Source organism: Ostrea edulis, chromosome 4, assembly GCF_947568905.1.
Source record: "Ostrea edulis chromosome 4, xbOstEdul1.1, whole genome shotgun sequence".
NCBI classification, from domain to species: domain Eukaryota; kingdom Metazoa; phylum Mollusca; class Bivalvia; order Ostreida; family Ostreidae; genus Ostrea; species Ostrea edulis.
In genome coordinates this window covers 72,761,075-72,780,147 of record NC_079167.1, presented here as the reverse complement: position 1 = coordinate 72,780,147, position 19,073 = coordinate 72,761,075, and the positions used below count along the sequence as shown (strand labels likewise).

The window sequence follows — 19,073 nt, the reverse complement described above, 5'->3', positions numbered from 1 at the left end:
TTGTATTTATAACCGATGAGCTGTATAGCTAAAGGAAGTAAAAAATCTGACTGAATCTGTTAGTAATAAGTGAGTACTAAATCAAATTATAATTTTTATGGGTAGATGACGTCACGCCTCGTAAATTTGTGTAGAAATTAGGGCTAGGAGGATCCTGGATAGTTCAGTGGTTAGATCACATTACTAGTAACGTAGGGGTCCCGGTTCGATTCCCGTTCCAGCCCAAAATGTTCTTCTTTATATTGCACGTGTACATTCAACAGGCTACACACACATAAACAAACATACATCATTATCAAATATGAATATGATAATTACATGCGCCGGTTATATGAATATGATAATTATATGCACCGGTTATAATATGAATATGATAATTACATGTACCGGTTATATGAATATGATAATTACATGCACCGGTTATATGAATATGATAATTACATGCACCAGTTATATGAATATGATAATTACATGCAGCGGTTATATGAATATGATAATTACATGCACCAGTTATATGAATATGATAATTACATGCAGCGGTTATATGAATATGATAATTACATGCACCAGTTATATGAATATGATAATTACATGCAGCGGTTATATGAATGTACTCGTTGTAGGCACCTGGTCTCACCTCTGGTACATCCAGGGGTCCGTGTTTACCCAACTCTTTATTTTGTATTCCTTATAGGAGTTGATATTGATCATTGTTCCGTTATCTTCACCTTTCATGTAAAATGTCACTCTTTCTATATGCCTGCAGTGTGATGAATCCTTTGCAAAAACTAATCACCACTAGGGTAACATTTTTTATTTATTTATTTTATTTTATTGTCAAGATGCCTGCGGTGGTTACCTAGAGAGCACCAAAGGGACAATCCACAGCCCGTCATTTCCGGATATGTACCCACCCTCCAAGACATGTATCTGGCAAATAGCGGCTCCGGAGCAGTACAAAATCTCACTCAAATTTACACACCTCGATGTCGAAGGAACGAACGTAAGATAAGAGCATGCTTGGATACGATGTACTTGCTTTCGAGATGTGATTTTATCAAATCTATAATCATTCGGTCACATCATGAATAACTTATCTAGTTCAATATAGATTACTCCTAGACGTTTCCAGAAATCAACATTTTCTACCTTACAGGGCACTACACACAAAACAAATACACGCACTGGCTTCAAGTTTATCCTGAACTTCGTAAATAGATTCTATATCCATTTCATCGTTTCAACATTTATTTTCAAGGTTATTTATAACTCTTTCATTCTTTCCTTTCCTAGCAAGAGTGCGAGTACGATTACGTTGAGGTGACAAGTGGGGACGGCTACAACAAGCCATACGGACGATTCTGTGGACAGATGCTTCCGGATTCCATAACATCAGAGTCCAATTCGCTCCAGGTCAAGTTCAAGTCTGATGACTCTGTCCAAAACGCTGGCTTCCAAGCGGAATATTTCATTGGTAGAATCATTCATCCTTTCTCCTTGTATAAATTACTCTTTTAAGGGTCTAATTTAAAACTTTGAATTTCTTGTTCAATTTAATTGAGACTTACTTCGTACGAATCTTATATATTGTTGTAAGCGACCACGCAAACGACTCTTTTGCCGATGCAAGTAAGCTTTTATAGCGATTTGGATTTTAGGGATAACAGTTGTGGTCGTTCAGATGGGTTTTTTTTTTTGGGGGGGGGGGGGTTGTTTTTCGTTGTTGTTTTTGTTTGTTTTGTTTTGCTAGATAAGGACGAATGTGCCGTGCGGAAGGGTGGCTGCCAACACACCTGTATAAACACAATAGGAAGTTACATGTGCGCATGTCACAACGGTTACACACTACACGAAAATAAACACGACTGTAAGGAAGGTAAACTTCATTTGGGAAGTTCTAGAAACTAAAACAATCAAGAAACATGACATTTTCTTGTTTGAAAAATTAGTATTTAATTTTACCGCTGATCGGTGTTCCAAGACATTGTATAATTGCCAATATATTGACACCAGTGGACACTTTTCAGATGCTGAAGGCTGTAGACATTATCTCAATGACCACAGAGGCGTAATAGTGAGTCCTCTGTGGCCGAAACACTATCCTAGCAAATCCAACTGCGAGTGGAGCATCAAGACAGCCCCGGGTCATCGCATCAAACTCACCTTCGACGAATTTTCAGTGGAGCCCCACGACGAATGTATTTATGATTACATCGAAGTGTTTACCACACCAACTAAACTTCTGGGGAAATTTTGTGGCGGCATAGACGATGTATCTACTAATATCATATCCGAGGAGGAAGAGTTAATTATCAAGTTTAAATCTGATGAATCGGTTCAGAGAAAGGGATTCCAAGCGACTTATTCATCAGGTAGATCAAGGGAAAGGTGTGAAATGAAATATTGTACTTGAAGTTATATTGATATCATCATTATTTAATGTTAGATGTCTTTTCCTAGCACTCAAACAATTAATCTTAAATATACCTCTATCTAAAATATTTTCTTGACCTTATTAACTTTATTAGTTCCAATGGGTCAAATTTCCTCAATGAAACAGTCCATTATCAATGATTTGGTTTCTGTGATTTAGTATGTGGAGGAAACCTCAACGCCATGTCAGAAGCAAAAGTCATCTACTCTCATGCGAAATATGGTGACCAAAACTACCCGAAGAACATCAGGTGTCAGTGGACCATCCGGGGCTCTCCAGGGTCAAATGTCAGCCTCAGTTTCTCCGCATTTGATCTAGAGGATAGCAAAGAGTGCGCGTATGGGATGAATTTCATGTATATTGCCATATGATATTTGTAAAATTACTATAAACGTGTTATTCATAAGATTATTCCGTTGTTTTCTGCAGGTATGACGTGGTGGAATTGTATGACGGCGCAAAGGAAAAGTCAAAATTGCTGGGAGCATACTGTGATGTTGAGGTAATTTTCATTTGTAGAAAAAAAAAATCATTATCAACAGCTTATAAGAATATTCTTCTTGTATCAACGTCCAATATTTTCTCAACGGGGATAAGAAGTGTTAAAATCCACGTGACTTGAGTTTGGAAACAAAATAAACTTTGTGTTGCAGATCCCACCCACAACTATTACAACATCTGATACACTGATCCTGATTTTCAAGTCTGATAGTACAGTGACGTGGAAGGGATTTGCTGCAGAGTACCAGGAAATTGTCATCTAAGTCAGAAGACATTGTGATGTCAGCTGCTTTTGTATATGTATCTATCATCCATAAGGTCAAAATGATATTAAATAGAGATCGATACCTTTATTCATCCAAATGTGTGTGTAACTCGGCATAACACCTCTCCTGCAGAGTCTAATCAACACTTTAAACAGCCAGATTTGTACACCCACACTTTCAAATGATTCAATTCAAGTGTGTCCTGACTAAATGCTGAAACTCAGATAGAATTGGCATGATGACATCGTGTTGCATGTTTAAGATTACCAACTGTTTTAAAAACATTTGGCTTAAACAACAAAATATTTCAAAAACAAGGCATTAAAAAGTTAAGGGCATATATATGGTGAGTTTGTTTAGTTACAAATTACATGTATCTACATGTATAGCATACATCACAAAACTTTTAAATTATATTTTTAGACCAAAGCTGCAAATATCACAGACACAAAAACTGTTATTTCACATCATTTGTTTTACTTTGCTGCATGATATATCAACATTTAAACATGCATATATCTCTTCTAAAGTTCATTTTAGCAGATGTCATTCATTATTTGTTTTTCAATAAATATTTGTGCAAGTTTCATGTTGGTTTATCTTTCAGAGATGTTATCGCTGGATCATTTTACGCCTGATCCACTTTTGACATAAATCCACTTTAGCTGTGTTTGGTGGGAGACTCCACCCTGATCTCTTTGTTATCCACTTTAAGTTGGTCCTCTGATGCATTAGGTGTAGGGTTATTCCAATCAGGCATCTTTTTGTCCCAGAATTCATTGACTCGTCGGTTAATGTTCTCATTTTCTTCTCTCCATTCCCTCTGCCATTGTCTAAGTTCTTGCACTTCAGGATTTTTCCTCACCTTTTAAAAGGGATGCAAGCATCTTTCAATGTAGTAAAGTTTATTTATGAATATTAAGTTAATAGAATAATCAATAAATTAGGTGTCTCCTGTTTCTGAAAATCTTAAGTTGGCTCAAATTAACATCTATACCATATAGAATTTAAAGGGACTGATTCACGATTTCCCCCAAAATTTTCTTTTTCACTTTTAATGATCAAAATCTATTGTTTAATGTGTTTAAAAGAGTTCACATAAAAATTAAGGTTATACATTATCACAGAAGCTCATTTTAGAGAGTTTATTATTTGTTTTGTAAACAGAGATTGTGGTATGTTATTGTTTACAAAATTTTCAAAAGAAATGGATATCGATCTGAATTTATTATATCTTTCACATTTCAAGCATTTTTAGGGTAAATGTGTCATCTAAAAGTTACAATTTGTGACTATGCAAAATTAATATGCTTTATATTACAAAATCAATATTTCACTTGTTTGTTTGTATACATAAAAAGACTCCGAGTCTTTGTTTACATAACACAGATTTAAGGCTAAAATATTGCTTTCATTCTTGCATTCAGTAGGTCAAAATTTTGGCTGTCCATATTAAATGAGTTATGTTTTTAATGTTTACCATCAGAAATAAAAAATATTTTTATCAAAAATCGTGAACCAGTCCCTTTCAAATGTTCTCTCAGTAAAATAAAATGATAGTCAACCAGTACTGATGTAATCAATCAAATAAAATATTCCAAAACTTGTAAATAACAATTTAAATCAAGAAACACATTTTGGTAACTGAGCATGCCTTAAAAAGACTTGTAAGAATACAATATCATAGACAAATTAATGATATCAATTAGTAAAGATACTAACAAGATATCCCCTCCATTGTGACTGAATCACTAGTGCTGCCTCCTCCTCTGTCCAGATCAGGGAGAGAGGGAGTGGGGGTCTTGGGCTGTAAAAGGAAGTAATATATATATCACAAGAATAAACACAAATATTGCATATCACATATAGTAAATAAAATGTCACAACTACACCACTACAATAATCACACTTCATCAACTACCATAAAAATTTGTATTTTGCAGGACATTATTTCTACAGTTTGCCTCGTAACAGGACATTATTTCTAACAGTGACATTGGTGAAACATAATGAAATTGTCCCTGTCTTCAAGATTATGTATATATACATGTATTTTAAAAGATATTCAAGACTATGATATTCTCCATATTCTCACCAAAATACATGTATGTTGTCTTGCATCTTATTCAAGAATTTTTCAACTCGCGTAGAGATGTCACCTTACATTGTGCCAACACCTACCATGATTCTTGATTTTCACTTTTAAGATCATATCTGAAAGCCCTGTGACTTCCCCATTCAATGTCATGCAAGGGAACAATCACTACCTATCATAAATGTCTTTTAAGTTTGATGCAGTGCCAGAATCAGGAATTGAACCCAGGTCTCCCAGTGGCTAAGCAAATACCTTAACCAATAAGCTGCTCGAAATAAAGTTTTTGCTAATTAAAGATGACTTATGATAGACAAATTTTAAACAATTGATTCTCATATAAAATTTAGTTTTTATATATGTGCATATTTCTTATCGCCACTCTATTTTATGGACCTGAAAGAAATGCCATTTTAAAATCTTTATCAAAGTTAACTTTTGACAATAAGATACTTACTGGGTTTCCCAATGTTTTGCAACAAAAGGAATTTTCTCAAACTTAGTGTCCTTCCTGTCTTCAAACTTTGGATTATTTCTAAAATTGCAGAGTCATCAGAATTAGATATAATAAAATTTCTTTCTTTTGGAAAATTGTCAATGATTGAATAAACTACAAAAAAAATGTGTACCTGTACAAATGTTCTGTGATATAGTCTAATGCATTAAATGCTGTTCTTTTTCTCTGAAAATCAAAGAAACTTAAAACTAAAAACTGTTTCAAAATATTAAAATCAACAGAAAAGGGATACAGTGATTTTTCAAAAGGGTCCTATGGCTTTCGAATTCGGAAAAATATACGACATTTTAGACAAATTGGGAAAACCCAGTATTATATTGTAAATAAGCTAAATATATCATATCAAATAAGTAATCAAACACAAATTGATGTTATCCTTTCTTTATTAGCCGAGTTGCAACAAAGTTGAACTCGGCTATTGGTTTGGTGATGAAGGCAGGCGGGCGTCAACAATTGGTTTCCAGATGATAACTCAAAAAGTTTACAATCTAATCAAATGAAACTTTGATATATTGTTGGGTACCAGGTAAGGAAGACCCCTATTGATGTTTGAGAAAAATGGTCAAAGGTCAAGGTCACAGTGACCGAAAATAGAATAAAAATTTCAGAAAAATTTGGTTTCCTGATGATAACTCAGAAAGTTTAAATCCGAATCAAATGAAACTTTGATATATTGTTGGGTACCAGGTACAGAAGACCCCTATTGATTTTGGAGAACAAAGGTCAAGGTCACAGTGACCGAATATAGAATGAAAATTTCAGAAAAATTTGGTTTCCGGATGATAACTCAGAAAGTTTAAATCAGAATCAAATGATACCTAAAGATATACTGTTATGTACCAGGTAAGGAAGACCCCTATTGATTTTGGAGAAAATAGGTCAAAGGTCAAGGTCACAGTGACCGAAAATTCCAAAAAAATTTGGTTTCCGGAGGATAACTCGAAAATTTTTAATTTGAATCAAATGAAACTTGGATATATTGTTGGATACCAGCAAAGCAAGGCCCCTATTGATTTTGGAGAACAAAGGTCACAGTGACCAAAAATAGATTGAAAACTTCAGACAAATATGGTTTCTGGACAGTAACTCGAAAAGTTTAAAACTGAAATTAGTTCTTCACAATTATGAATATGCCACATCATTCCTGACATTATAATGTATCCCATTCAACTCGGCTAATGCACCCCTGGGTGCATATATTGATTTTTTTTTTATACATATTTAACTTTCTTTCCTATAAGCTCTTAAAATTTTGGATTATTCTATCTAAATCATCTAGAATTGATTTGTCTTTGTCACGTCGTATGTAAACAATAAACTTTTCACACAGAACTTATTTTCTAACAAATAAATACGTTTTCGCCAGTTTTTATCATTGGGAAAAGTGCAAGTTAATTAAATTGGGAAAAAATTGTTGTTTTGGGGAGGGGAAAGGACCGATATTCGGACCTAAAATGGGTCTTAGAAAATCACTGGGATATGTGCATAAAAGAATAGAAAACCACTAATGAATTTAAAAATGATAAAAGGAAACGATAATTTCCTATCCTGTCATCATTGTACACTCTTGCCAGAAGAGCCTTTCAGTTGCTAACTAAATTACTCTTTGGGAAAATTGTTACCTCTAAGCACTTTTCTTTCTTTGCCTGCCTCAGCATATCCTCTAGAGCAGGCAATAACCAGGGAAATACGTAATGTTCTAAATACTCTCTTGGTGAACCTTAAAAATAATGTATAAATAAAATGATAACCATTTTTAACCCGTGTTCTGAAATGCGGTCATAAACTTTTAAAACAACTAAGTAAAAAATTCAATGAACTGCACACCAAAATTCACTCAATTTCCACAAAAATAAACCAACCAGCAGCTAGTATTAAACTCACAACCAGCAGCTAGTATCAAACTCACAACCAACAGCTAGTATTAAACTCACAACCAGCAGCTAGTATCAAACTCACAACCAGCAGCTAGTATCAAACTCACAATCCCATACATAGGCGTAGCTTGGGTTCGAATATTACCGAGGCAGGGGGTCTGGGGGGCTGTGCCCCCCAGAAGCTATCGACATTTTAACAACGTAAAAGGTGGGTTTTTTTACCGAGGCAGCTGCCTCGGTTGCCTCAATGGAAGCTACGCCACTGCCATAACCTAGATTACAAATATGATGCTCCACCATTGAGCTAATTAAGGGAGTTGGTTATACCATTCATACTGGGATCATTTATACTTACACAAATCTTTTTGGGGTGGTGGAGGGGGAGGTGATGGGGGCGTTTCTGGGGGTTTATCTGTGAATGTATATCCCACACAAGATGGATGACTGGTTGAAGCATCCACTTCCTTCGTGACATCTTCATCAGCCTCCACTCGTTCATGCATCTTTCCAAAGAAAACAGGGTTGTGTTTGGCTGGATCAAAATCCAAATACTCTGTCTTCACGGACATTTCATCATCAGACCGTGCTGGGGCGGATCTTGCAGCAAATTCTTTATTTCGATGGAAATAAAATAAGAAAATAAAAGATATATTGCACTCATTCGGACAACACTGACAAGTAAAGAGGACAAAGCTTTAATGTTCATTCTTGAATGACAATGCAGACAATAATAATGATGATATACTAATAACAACAACATTACCTTTACATATCTCTTCCCACAAGTTTTTCTCGGGAACCCGTGTTATGACCGCCATGTTGTTTACATTAGATGCGAAAGTCTGCCGATTAATGAAACCATAAATTCAAAGATATTTCAAAAACAAAAACGAAGCTTCTAAATTCGTTGCCCTTAAATCAACGCATTGCGTGTTTTATATGGAAATTTATATATTACATTATGACAAAAAAAAGGTTTAAAACCAAGTCAACAAAATTCGAGAAATTTGGTTACCAAGTGGATTTCTTCATATGTGAAGGCCGATCCCGATCCAATCTCAGCTATCCTAGTATGCGGTGGAAAACGTTTGGAAAGGCCTTGTGAAGTTGAATAAGTTTCCATCAAATGCTTTCCAGCAATAAAAATTAAAAGTAACTTTAGATATTAAAAAGTGTTGGAAACCCGGTAAAGTAGCATGGATCGTACATTTCGCGAAAATGTTATTTACATGTAAAGTCGATCGTTCATTCAAAAATCAATTGTTTTCAATTTCATGTTTGTATCACTACTGACTATATCAAAAACAGAATATTCTCATAAGTAATAAAGAGAAAGTCATTTATTATCAAGTGTAAGATTATTTCAAAGGTGCATTTCTGGTATAACTTCCTATCTTAAGGACTCCATTAGAAATAAGCTATGTGGTTTTCAGGTGTACATAATCCTTGACATAGGCAAATGTACATTATATATATCTACCATACTTTTAATATTGAATAGCTGAAAGAGTTTAACTTTTTACCCTATGTATTTTACAAGATCTTATGGGTTTTTAAAAAAAATGTATGTCGCTCTGTGATATTTTCTTGTATATTTGCCTATTCCTAAATAAATAAACAATTTTTTTTCAAAAACCGTGGCATGAACCAATCTCCGATATATAGTATTAATGTTTCCTTTAACAATTAGGACCTATTGTTTGAAATGCTGAGAGAGAGAGAGAGAGAGAGAGAGAGAGAGAGAGAGAGAGAGAGAGAGAGAGCTGTTTATGCATAAATGACCATGGGCAGATGACATTGGTCTTCATTCATATGATCTTTCATCAAGGGAGCATAACTCTTCCACAAAGGTTCAAGTGCAAATTCATCGGCTTCTAATATTGTTTATCAGCCATAAGAATTCGATGTATTTTACTTTAATCATTATTCAACAATTACAGAGTGTATTCAACTCGTTTAAAATTGTTCAGTCTCCTTTCCTTATACATTGAATACCTTAAGTTTCAATAAAATAAATATGAATACATACCCCGGTATCTCAAAGGGCATGTTTCTTTTATAAGGTCTGTTCTTCAACATGCATCTTGTACGAGAAAATTACAATGCATCAGACGTACGGGGTCTAATGTTTTTGGAATAGGTGCAACTGAATGGTGCTCTCAAAATTACATCTCCTCGGTACATGTACATCATCTATAGTAAATATATAATACTAGTCCCTTCGTCTAAAACGGGAGGTAAATGCCATTATTAAAGCGTCGTATATACGTGTATATAAACAAAATGAAATGTTATGTGTGCAAGGAAGACCTATAACAGACATCTCCCTGAATAGTTCCATACTTAAGCAAATATACTGTATATGTTTTAAGACACAATACCTGTCGTGCCATAACGACTATCTTATTTTAAACAATATTTATTCAATAAATTGAAGGGATTGGGCAGCAGACACAGCCCACGAGTCCTCTTTCTGTGACGTCACGACTATTACTGGATATACCATATCCATCTCTATCCTAATATTGAAAATTCAAAATCTACAATTTACAAGGAGATATCATTCACCAGTTGTTGTTATTTTTTTTTTTTTACCAAATATTAGGATGTCGGATAAAACATTTTGATGATTTACTTTACATGAATAATTTGTATGGTATATACATCGAGCCTGTTGGTTTAGGGTTGCGAATCATTGCCTACTTGTGTTAATATTTGTATATGTTTCCTTTGTCTTTAAATTGATACACTAATATGACAGATTCGGATGAACGGACTAGGCCTCTACATGTACATGCTTTTTGCTAAAACTATAAAAAGAGGTAAGATGGTAGGGTCTATTTGATCTATTTTGAAAAATATTTCAAGTAATTAATTTGATGTTGACGGATATATCAACAGCTTTGAATGCACAGTCCAAGAAAACTTACATATACCCGGAATAAGGTCAATTGTCTGTGCCTCGCTGTGTTCGTTTACATGCGTATCGATCTCGGACTGCAGAAGATTGATTTATATTGAATGACGAATATTCTTCGATCATTTATAAATTTTGTTCTGCCACAAATAGGGTTTTTTTTATGATTATAAAATTGAATTATCAGTTATCGATTTTATTACCGTATTAGCAAAGCACGAAGTGTAAGTGAAATGTGTATTAATTTTTTCATAATCAGTTATTACGTAAGAAGATAGGCCTACATGTATATCGCAGAATAATGACCGCGGTATTTTTTATCTTTGCAATTACCGTGGTAGAAGTATCATTATGCTAACATTTACCGATGTTTTGTCTACGTACAATAAACCTCTGCTGCTTCAATGTACTAATATTTTATTTCTCGATAAAAGCACTGGCCTTTCAGTTTAAATGAACAATCTGTGTACCACAAAATATATACAGTAGGAATAAATGTCTACGTTAATTGTATTATGGGGGATATAGGATTAATTGAAGCATGAGACTTCGCCTATCGCTCCACGCGTCAATTTTCTAAAATATCAAATCAAATCGTACTCTAATTTGAAAAAAATTAACATTTTGCACAACGGGAGTCATAGAAATTTGGTAGCGGGAAGTGAAAGGAAATGGGGATGGGAAGGAGGGAAGAAGAATGAAGGAGCGGGAAGAAGAATGAAGGAGTAGGAGGGAGAATGAAGGAGTTGGAGGGAGAATGAGGGAGTAGAAGGGAGAATGAAGGAGTGGGAGGGAGAATGAAAGAGTGGGAGGGAGTAGGAGGGAGAATGAAGGAGTGGGAGGGAGAATGAAAGAGCGGGAAGAAGAATGAGGGATAACGTGGGAGAATGAAGGAGTAGGAGGGAGAATGAAGGAGCGGGAAGAAGAATGAGGGAGTAGGAGGGAGAATGAAGGAGTGGGAGGGAGAATGAAGGAGTCGGAGAGAGAATGAAGGAGTGGGAGGGAGAATGAAGGAGTGGGAGAGAGAATGAAGGAGCAGGAAAGAGGGTGAAGGAACGGGAAGAATTGGGAGGGAGAATGAAGGAGCGGGAGGGAGAATGAAGGAGCGGGAGGGAGAATGAAGGAGCGGGAGAGAGAATGAAGGAGCGGGAGTAGGTGTGAAGGAACGGGAAGAATTGGGAGGGAAAATGAAGGAGCGGGATGGAGAATGAGGGAACGGAAGTGAGTGTGAAGGAATGGGCAGAATTGGGAGGGAGAATGAAGGAGTGGGAGGGAGAATGAAGGAGCGGGGGGAGGATAATGAAGGAGTGGATGGGAGAATGAAGGAGTGGGAGGGAGAGTGAAGGAGTGGGAGTGAGTGTGAAGGAGTGGGAGGGAGACTGAAGAAGTGGGAGGGAGAATGAAGGAGTGGGAGGGAGAATGAAGAAGCGGGAGTGAGTGTGAAGGAGTGGGAGGGAAAATGAAGGAGCGGGAGAGAGAATGAAGGAGCGGGAGTGAGTGTGAAGGGACGGGAAGAATTGGGAGGGAGAATGAAGGAGCGGGAGGGAGAATGAAGGAGCGGGAGAGAGAATGAAGGAGCGGGGGAATGGAAGGAGGGGAGGAGGATGAGGCATCTGTAATTCTGGATTAAATACACTCAGCTGTAGATGTTTTTAAATGATTAAGGAGGTCTGGAGGGTTTGAAAAGATCTCCAATTCAATTAGAGGTGTATTTATGCCATTGAATTCAAGTGCCCTAAAATTTATTTGGAATATATCAGTTAATTAGATATTAGATCAACGTTCAGTAAGCTTTGAATGGCCTTTAATTACACTTAATTAAAGAGACCTACAGGATTTGAGAGTATGTTAATTTGACTTCATAACAATCTTATAACAGAAATGAATTAGTATCTGCTTTTATAAGTCCATTCGTACATACAAAACAAGTGTAAAGCAGATGTCGATGGAATTTTTTTTGTCATCGTGTTTTACATTGGTGTCGACGTCAGATCAGATATCCTAGAAACTGTCAAATTAAAAATGTCTCAATACGTCAGTCACTAATTAAACAATATCTCAATACGTCAGTCACTAATTAAACAATATCTCAATACGTCAGTCACTAATTAAACAATGTCTCAATACGTCAGTCACTAATTAATGCCCATGCCTGCTAAAAAAAAATCTACATAGAATTTGAAAATGCTTAATCTCTATACGACTTGAATACCATCGCATTTCATGTTGAAGTCTGATTTAGAAAACTACGTACACGTAACTGCTGTCACGTTACACCACATCATATCATATCCCATTATGTTTAGTCTATAATAGCAAAATGTGGAGGATTTTACTACTGTTGACATAACAAGTGTTGAATTGTTTTTAACCTTTAAAATCTAAATATGGCCAGTGACGCGGGAAGGGTGCATGATGGCCCCACAAAGAGCAAATAAATACTCGTGTTTAAATCCAGTCAACGGTGGTTTGCTTTCAATGTGGTCCCCGGGTTTTGGTCAGTAAAATCTATTTACATGTTCATTACGTCCACTGGGATTTGTTTTTATTGCTAAGTGGTTTTAGTTTTGATAATTGGATTTTTCAGCATCACGTTGTTTTTCATGCTTCAAACTTACAGACCTTGAATTTGTATTCAAATGTTTTGAAACAATAATCAATGATAATTGATCTTTGCTAATTGCAAAAACACTGTGAATTGCCAAAAAAAATTACCAGTTGTTAATTTCAATGTTTCGGGATTCACCGTTCTCGATTAAGATGTGATTCCAAGTTTTAACACAACGTTTATAAGAAATGGAAATGGTGGGAAAATTTCTATTCGTGCTCTGTGTGCTAGCTATGTTGTCCAAGACAGCTGCCATATCAGGTGATGTTATAGTTTTTGGTTTTTTTTTTTTACCCTTGAGCACATAATACTTAAGGTAGTACTTAACGGATGCGTAAAATATTTCCTCAAATTCAATTTTTTGGAAACTTTAATATTTTGTTTTAAGGAACAAAACCTCTTACTGTGCATGGTATTCACAAAGAAATCCATCCTATTATATATTTTTTCTCTCCACATAGTTTCAAATATAAAATATCAGACCCCAGTTAGAAAGAATGTGAAATCAAACTTGCGTGATAAGAATATAAAAATTATCTGTAGAGATTTTATAAAGATTAATAATACTTTTTCAAAAATCTGACCTATTTGTTACTGAATCTTGACAAAATATATTTTAATTGATATACCAGGGTATTTGTGAACACCGCGATGTACAATATAACATGCATGGTTCGTGAATAGCAAATATTAAACGTAAAATTGATAACAAATATTTAGATCTCTTTTAAGATAAAAAAGGAAAAGTATAATTCAAATTTTTTTTAAAAAAATAACATAATGAACAAACTGATACAGAAATTAATCTATTTTAAAATAAAGAAAATTCAACCTAGGATTTCGAATATTTTGTACTTCTTACAAAATTTGATTACGAAAAAAATGACAAATTCGGCAAATGACGTCAACATATTTGACCTTCGACCTTAAATATGACATTGACCTTCGTTGTACTTTAAGACAAAATACTGTTTATACATATATTCAAATATCAGGTCTCTACTAGCTACACAACAAAAGTTACCCGTTACTTTGTAATAGACAGTTAAATCTTACAAAAATGAAATAAATGCATTCAAGGTTTTAGACTCTCAGACCTCCAATATATTGGATGTCTTCCATATTTTTTCAAAATATGCCAAATACATGCCGTGGGTTATATTAGTCTATTAAAAACATCATTGAATATTAATATTATGGAAATTTCATGGAATTTAAAAAAGATATAAGTGAAAACTGATTTTACGGGTGTTTGGTAACACCTTAAATTCTTCAAAATACATTGTATATATCATTTACTTAAAATCTCTTTGATTATCAGTACTTAACTTCGGCCTATGAGATTATGTTTTCGGTCCTGTGTGATAGACAATCTATGGACAAGATGACATATAAATACAATACTGCATTATTTCCTTCGAACTTTCACTTTTGCTTGCTGGCAAGATCGTATTAAATTTGGGGGGGGGGGGGTATGTGTACAAGAAGAGTAGCAGAGAATACTGTATTTCATCAATTTTCGTTGGCATCAAATTTCATGGAATTATAAAAATACAGTCATTTCATGGAAAACTACTCGGCGTTTTTCGTTTAGAAACAATCGTTGAACTTCACATCATTTCGAGGTCTGGCACAAACTCGAAAACAGCTAAAATAAGAAAATATGGTATATGGGGAACTGATATTGCTTTGCTAGTGAGCTAGTTCAACGCTATGAGGGTAGGTTTGTATTTGATATCCCCTAAGGGATACCATTATACCTAATCATTTAAGTGACATCACTTTATAGCTTATTTAACAATATAGAATGATAAATGTTAAAGAATATGAAGGATGTTGACGCCAAAAAACCATTCACTGAACAAATTAATTCTACCTATAGCCCTATACGCACTATGTAGAAACGGACGAGGGCGTTACTCTAGTCCAAGATGGCGACAGACAAGTACACTTCCACTTTATTCTTTGGAATATTGGTGCTTTCTGTCTTGGGTTCCTAATTTATTTTGCATCAATTACATAGGTAGTGTCAGTTTTCAATGCCTATCTGGAGATTTCATTTAAATTGCACGTATTTAAGAAGAAACCCTGCCTCGAAATGTTGCTACAGATTAGGGTAAAGTTGAGAATGTTTATGCGCGATTATGGTAAAAAAAAAAAAAAAAAATTCGCGATCAGGGTAAAGTTATTAATTGTACATTCAAATATGCAATGTTTTTATTTTCTACTAATTTTAATGATTTGATATAGAAATTTAGTAAAGCTTTAAAAGAGGTTGTGATCGACGGGTCACACCGATCGTAAACATTTTTTCTTTTATTTTAAAAATGAATAAAAATTAATTTGCTTAGTATTTTTAACGTAGTGTCATGTCTTTTATTTCATGTCCGTTATTTTTGTCATATGGAGTATGTATGTATTTATCTATTTCTCAAGTGATGAATTTACGTATGGTTCCCTTTGTGTAATGTACACATGTATATATCCCCTATCATTGTCACCAAAGTGAAATGCGTTTTCCAGAAGGACGAATTTTCCCCAACAATTTTCGTAAAACACACATACATTAACTTAAGATTTGACCCTTCCCCCACCTTTTCAGCCGAAATTTTCCTGATCAACGAAGCTAGTCCCTTTCTAAATACATTCGACGCCTATGATTTGCATGGTTTGATTTTAATTAGTCAATTTCAATGAAGTTTAAGTTGTTTTGATTTTTTTTTTATAACTTTGCTCTTCTTAACTTCTCCCCCCCCCCCCTTTTTTTTATTCATCAATGTTTTCTTTTAATTTCTGAATGTCTGAATATAATCTAGTTTGTTTTCAACTAAGGAATGCGACAATCTATGAATAAATCAATTTCTGTGACTCAGATGTATAGTAACACCTAACGTAATAGTTATCAATCTTCATGTATTTCGCAATAAAGTGTCCGATTCGGTTGTTACTGAATCCGATGGAAATTTCACTGTTTTTCAACACAGCGAAGCACTCTGCAGAGGAATTCTGTTCATCACAAAGTACATGTATATTTTAGAAATAATGATCGCGTTCTCGTGTATGTTGCAGGATAACCGAGGTGTTAGCCGAGGTTTTTCTATTTCAAACAACATTTCGAGATCAAGGAGGTTATCCTGCAATATACACGAAATCAAGAACTTTAATTTCTATTCTACCACGGCTCAGAAATATACAGCTGATCGTTTTCCTATACATGTATAGCGACGAATTGGGTAACTGTGACGTCATGGGAGTTTCCGAAACGGCCTACATCGTTGTTTTCTGACGAAAAAGGTGATATGGTAGGGGTGTTCTAAATCTATTTTTAAAAAATATTTCAGGCCTTTAATTTAGTTTGATGTTAACGGATTATATCACGAAAAACTTGTCTGTGCATCGCCGCGTTTACATGTGTATCACTCTCGGAATACAGACGATTGATATACATGTGTATATTGATTGACAAGTGTTCTTCGGTCACAATATAGCCTACATTGATGGAGTTTTATGATTATGAAATTGAATTATTAGTCATCGACTTTATTGTTGCATTAGCAAAATACGAATGCAAACGAAATGAGTTTCAATTTTCTCATAATCAGTTAATAAGTATGACGTACGGTATATCGCAGAATAATGTCCATGGCATCCCTTTGCAATAACCGTGGTAGAATACTGTTAAAACTATCTACACATCAAAGGAGTTTTTAAATAGTAGATCTCTAAAGTATTACTAGTGTTTTCTGATTGAGGGAAGGCGGAGAATTTCGCTATTCTTGCAAAGTTGAAGATCGTATGTATTTATACCATTACCTTATAATTTTGTTCTTTATCAAATGACATGATCCCTCTAAACCAGCCTTGTTCCTAATACATGGTCCGCCTTTTATACAACAGTTCAGAAGCAGAATACCGCACACTACTTACCGATTTGTAGGGAAAATTCTATGTCAAGAGGTTGGTGAACAACATATATATTTTCCGGAGAGCTCTAAAGTAATCTCCCCTCTATTTAAACACTCTGCTCGTTCTCGTTTTCATCAGTTGTTGACAGTTTTTCATCGATTCTGCTCATATCTTCAGGCATTTCAAATGTTTTTCAATGATGCATTGGTCCTTCCTTGAAAGTTTATTTTTTGTCCCATCCAGATCAACTGTACACTGTTTTCCAGACTCAATTTGATTAATTATGTCCGATACTTTATGAACAATTTGATTAATATTGTCCGATACTTTATGAACAATTTGTTTAATTATGTCCGATACTTTATGAACAATTTGATTAATTATGTCCGATACTTTATGAACAATTTGTTTAATTATGTCCGATACTTTATGAACAATTTGATTAATTATGTCCGATACTTTATGAACAATTTGATTAATTATGTCCGATACTTTATGAACAATTTGTTTAATTATGTCTGATATATTTTGAAGAGATGAATGGACTTCGACATAAGTTTGTTATTATGTTCACTTGTCGGCGCGGGGAGATTTTCTAAATATAGAGGAATGACTTATGCCCGCTGCTAGACTTTATATTACACTTTTAACGTGAATAACAGAAGCGTACTTTTGCTTGTCGCCATCTTGGACTAGGGAAACGCACTTTATCCTTGTCCTTTTCTATACGAAATGGAACGCTATAAGTTTGTGTATACATGTATATAAAACTTAACAACAGTTATTATCGAAGTAGAAGATTCGTTTAAGCCTTCCTTTGGTTTTCGATGCTAAATTTCGGCTAATATATGTTTTATCCTGTTAATTATAAAGTCTAGCAACGGTCCACTTAGGGAGACAAGACAGCTGGCATGCTGGAAATCATGTATGCCCTTAAAAGCGTTTTCAGAACCACACAGAAAAAAATTGGACAGGGGTTCCCCGATACATGAAAGTTTTATTCAGAGATTTGACGCGTTTATGGCGGACATTTGAGAATGGCGAGTTTATAACTTTATTCCTACCCCACCATACACGTGGAGATCGGACAACATTGAAAAATTGACGCGTTGGGCAGGGATGTCCTATAAAACGAATTTACAATGTATCCTGCAAGAAATATCTCTGAAAACATTCCCAGAACCCCTGGAAAAATTAGCAGCAGTTGCCTTTACTGTAATGTTGTTTTTTTTCTTCTTCAGAAAATTGATGCGTATTTGGCGGCCATTTTGATCAATGTTAGTATGAGAGAGAGAGAGAGAGAGAGAGAGAGAGAGTCGATCATGTTTAGAAATGTTTATCAAGACTGAATGCTGGTATTTGGGAGCAGCTAGTAAACAATATTCTAGGAGTAGCAAAGTTGAACCTTACAACTACCCACCAAAAGGCTTTAAATATAAAAAGAACAAGAGAGTGGAGTTGGTCAAAAATTATGAAAATTAGAAAATGTAGTACAAGTTTCAAGTGAATCTGCAATACAAGCTAAAAATAATGAAAGTTTTAAACCGCGTTGATGGCTTGGGAGAGTGAGCATTTCTGTGTTTGTGAGGGAGGGAGTTAAATAAACATAAATATAATGTAAGATAGAAACAACTTTAGTTGTCTTTCTGGTTAGAATATTAAGACATGACTTAACTATGTAAGCTTAAAAATTAATATTTAAGGGATTCAAAAATAAAATTATACTGTTATATTATCTTATTCATTGTTACTTCAATCATGTGATCGCAAAAGAAGAAAGAATTTCAATTATTAGCCGCTCAACATGATTAAGATATATAGCGCAATAAATGTAAACGTTTATATATATTCAGAATTTTGGGCGAATTTTAGGGAACATATTCATTGATATTTAGTAAATAATTGATTATTTCGCCCACATATATGTATATCTGATTTTCGCCTTCAATACCAGG

General features: G+C 34.7%; 2 protein-coding genes across 5 annotated transcripts in view; one reads left to right on the top strand and one right to left on the bottom strand.

The window, feature by feature from the left end:
* Positions 1 to 3,788, top strand: part of LOC125670049 (tolloid-like protein 1) — a 37,937-nt gene extending 34,149 nt beyond the window's left edge. The window contains exons 12-18 of one of the 4 annotated variants that reach the window (XR_007368104.2): positions 843 to 1,003; positions 1,294 to 1,474; positions 1,751 to 1,876; positions 2,028 to 2,372; positions 2,594 to 2,721; positions 2,864 to 2,936; positions 3,088 to 3,187. Coding sequence is in view for 3 of the 4 variants with exons in the window: in XM_056163712.1 (XP_056019687.1) it covers positions 843 to 1,003; positions 1,294 to 1,474; positions 1,751 to 1,876; positions 2,028 to 2,372; positions 2,594 to 2,765; positions 2,864 to 3,056 (1,178 nt within the window). In the remaining variant the exon portion in view is untranslated. Of the gene's footprint in view, positions 1 to 842; positions 1,004 to 1,293; positions 1,475 to 1,750; positions 1,877 to 2,027; positions 2,373 to 2,593; positions 2,772 to 2,863 lie in introns of all 4 variants that reach the window. The other 3 variants (XM_048904970.2, XM_048904969.2, XM_056163712.1) reach the window with 3 other exon arrangements.
* LOC125670050 (IQ domain-containing protein K-like) lies at positions 3,544 to 8,730 on the bottom strand. The gene is made up of 8 exons (XM_048904971.2): positions 8,703 to 8,730; positions 8,451 to 8,529; positions 8,043 to 8,297; positions 7,433 to 7,530; positions 5,923 to 5,975; positions 5,751 to 5,828; positions 4,924 to 5,008; positions 3,544 to 4,066 (listed from the first exon to the last, which is right to left on the bottom strand). Exons 2-8 carry the CDS (start codon positions 8,503 to 8,505, stop codon positions 3,863 to 3,865), a joined length of 828 nt encoding a protein of 275 aa, XP_048760928.2. The 5' UTR covers positions 8,506 to 8,529; positions 8,703 to 8,730; the 3' UTR covers positions 3,544 to 3,862.
* Between the last annotated feature and the right edge of the window lie 10,343 nt (positions 8,731 to 19,073).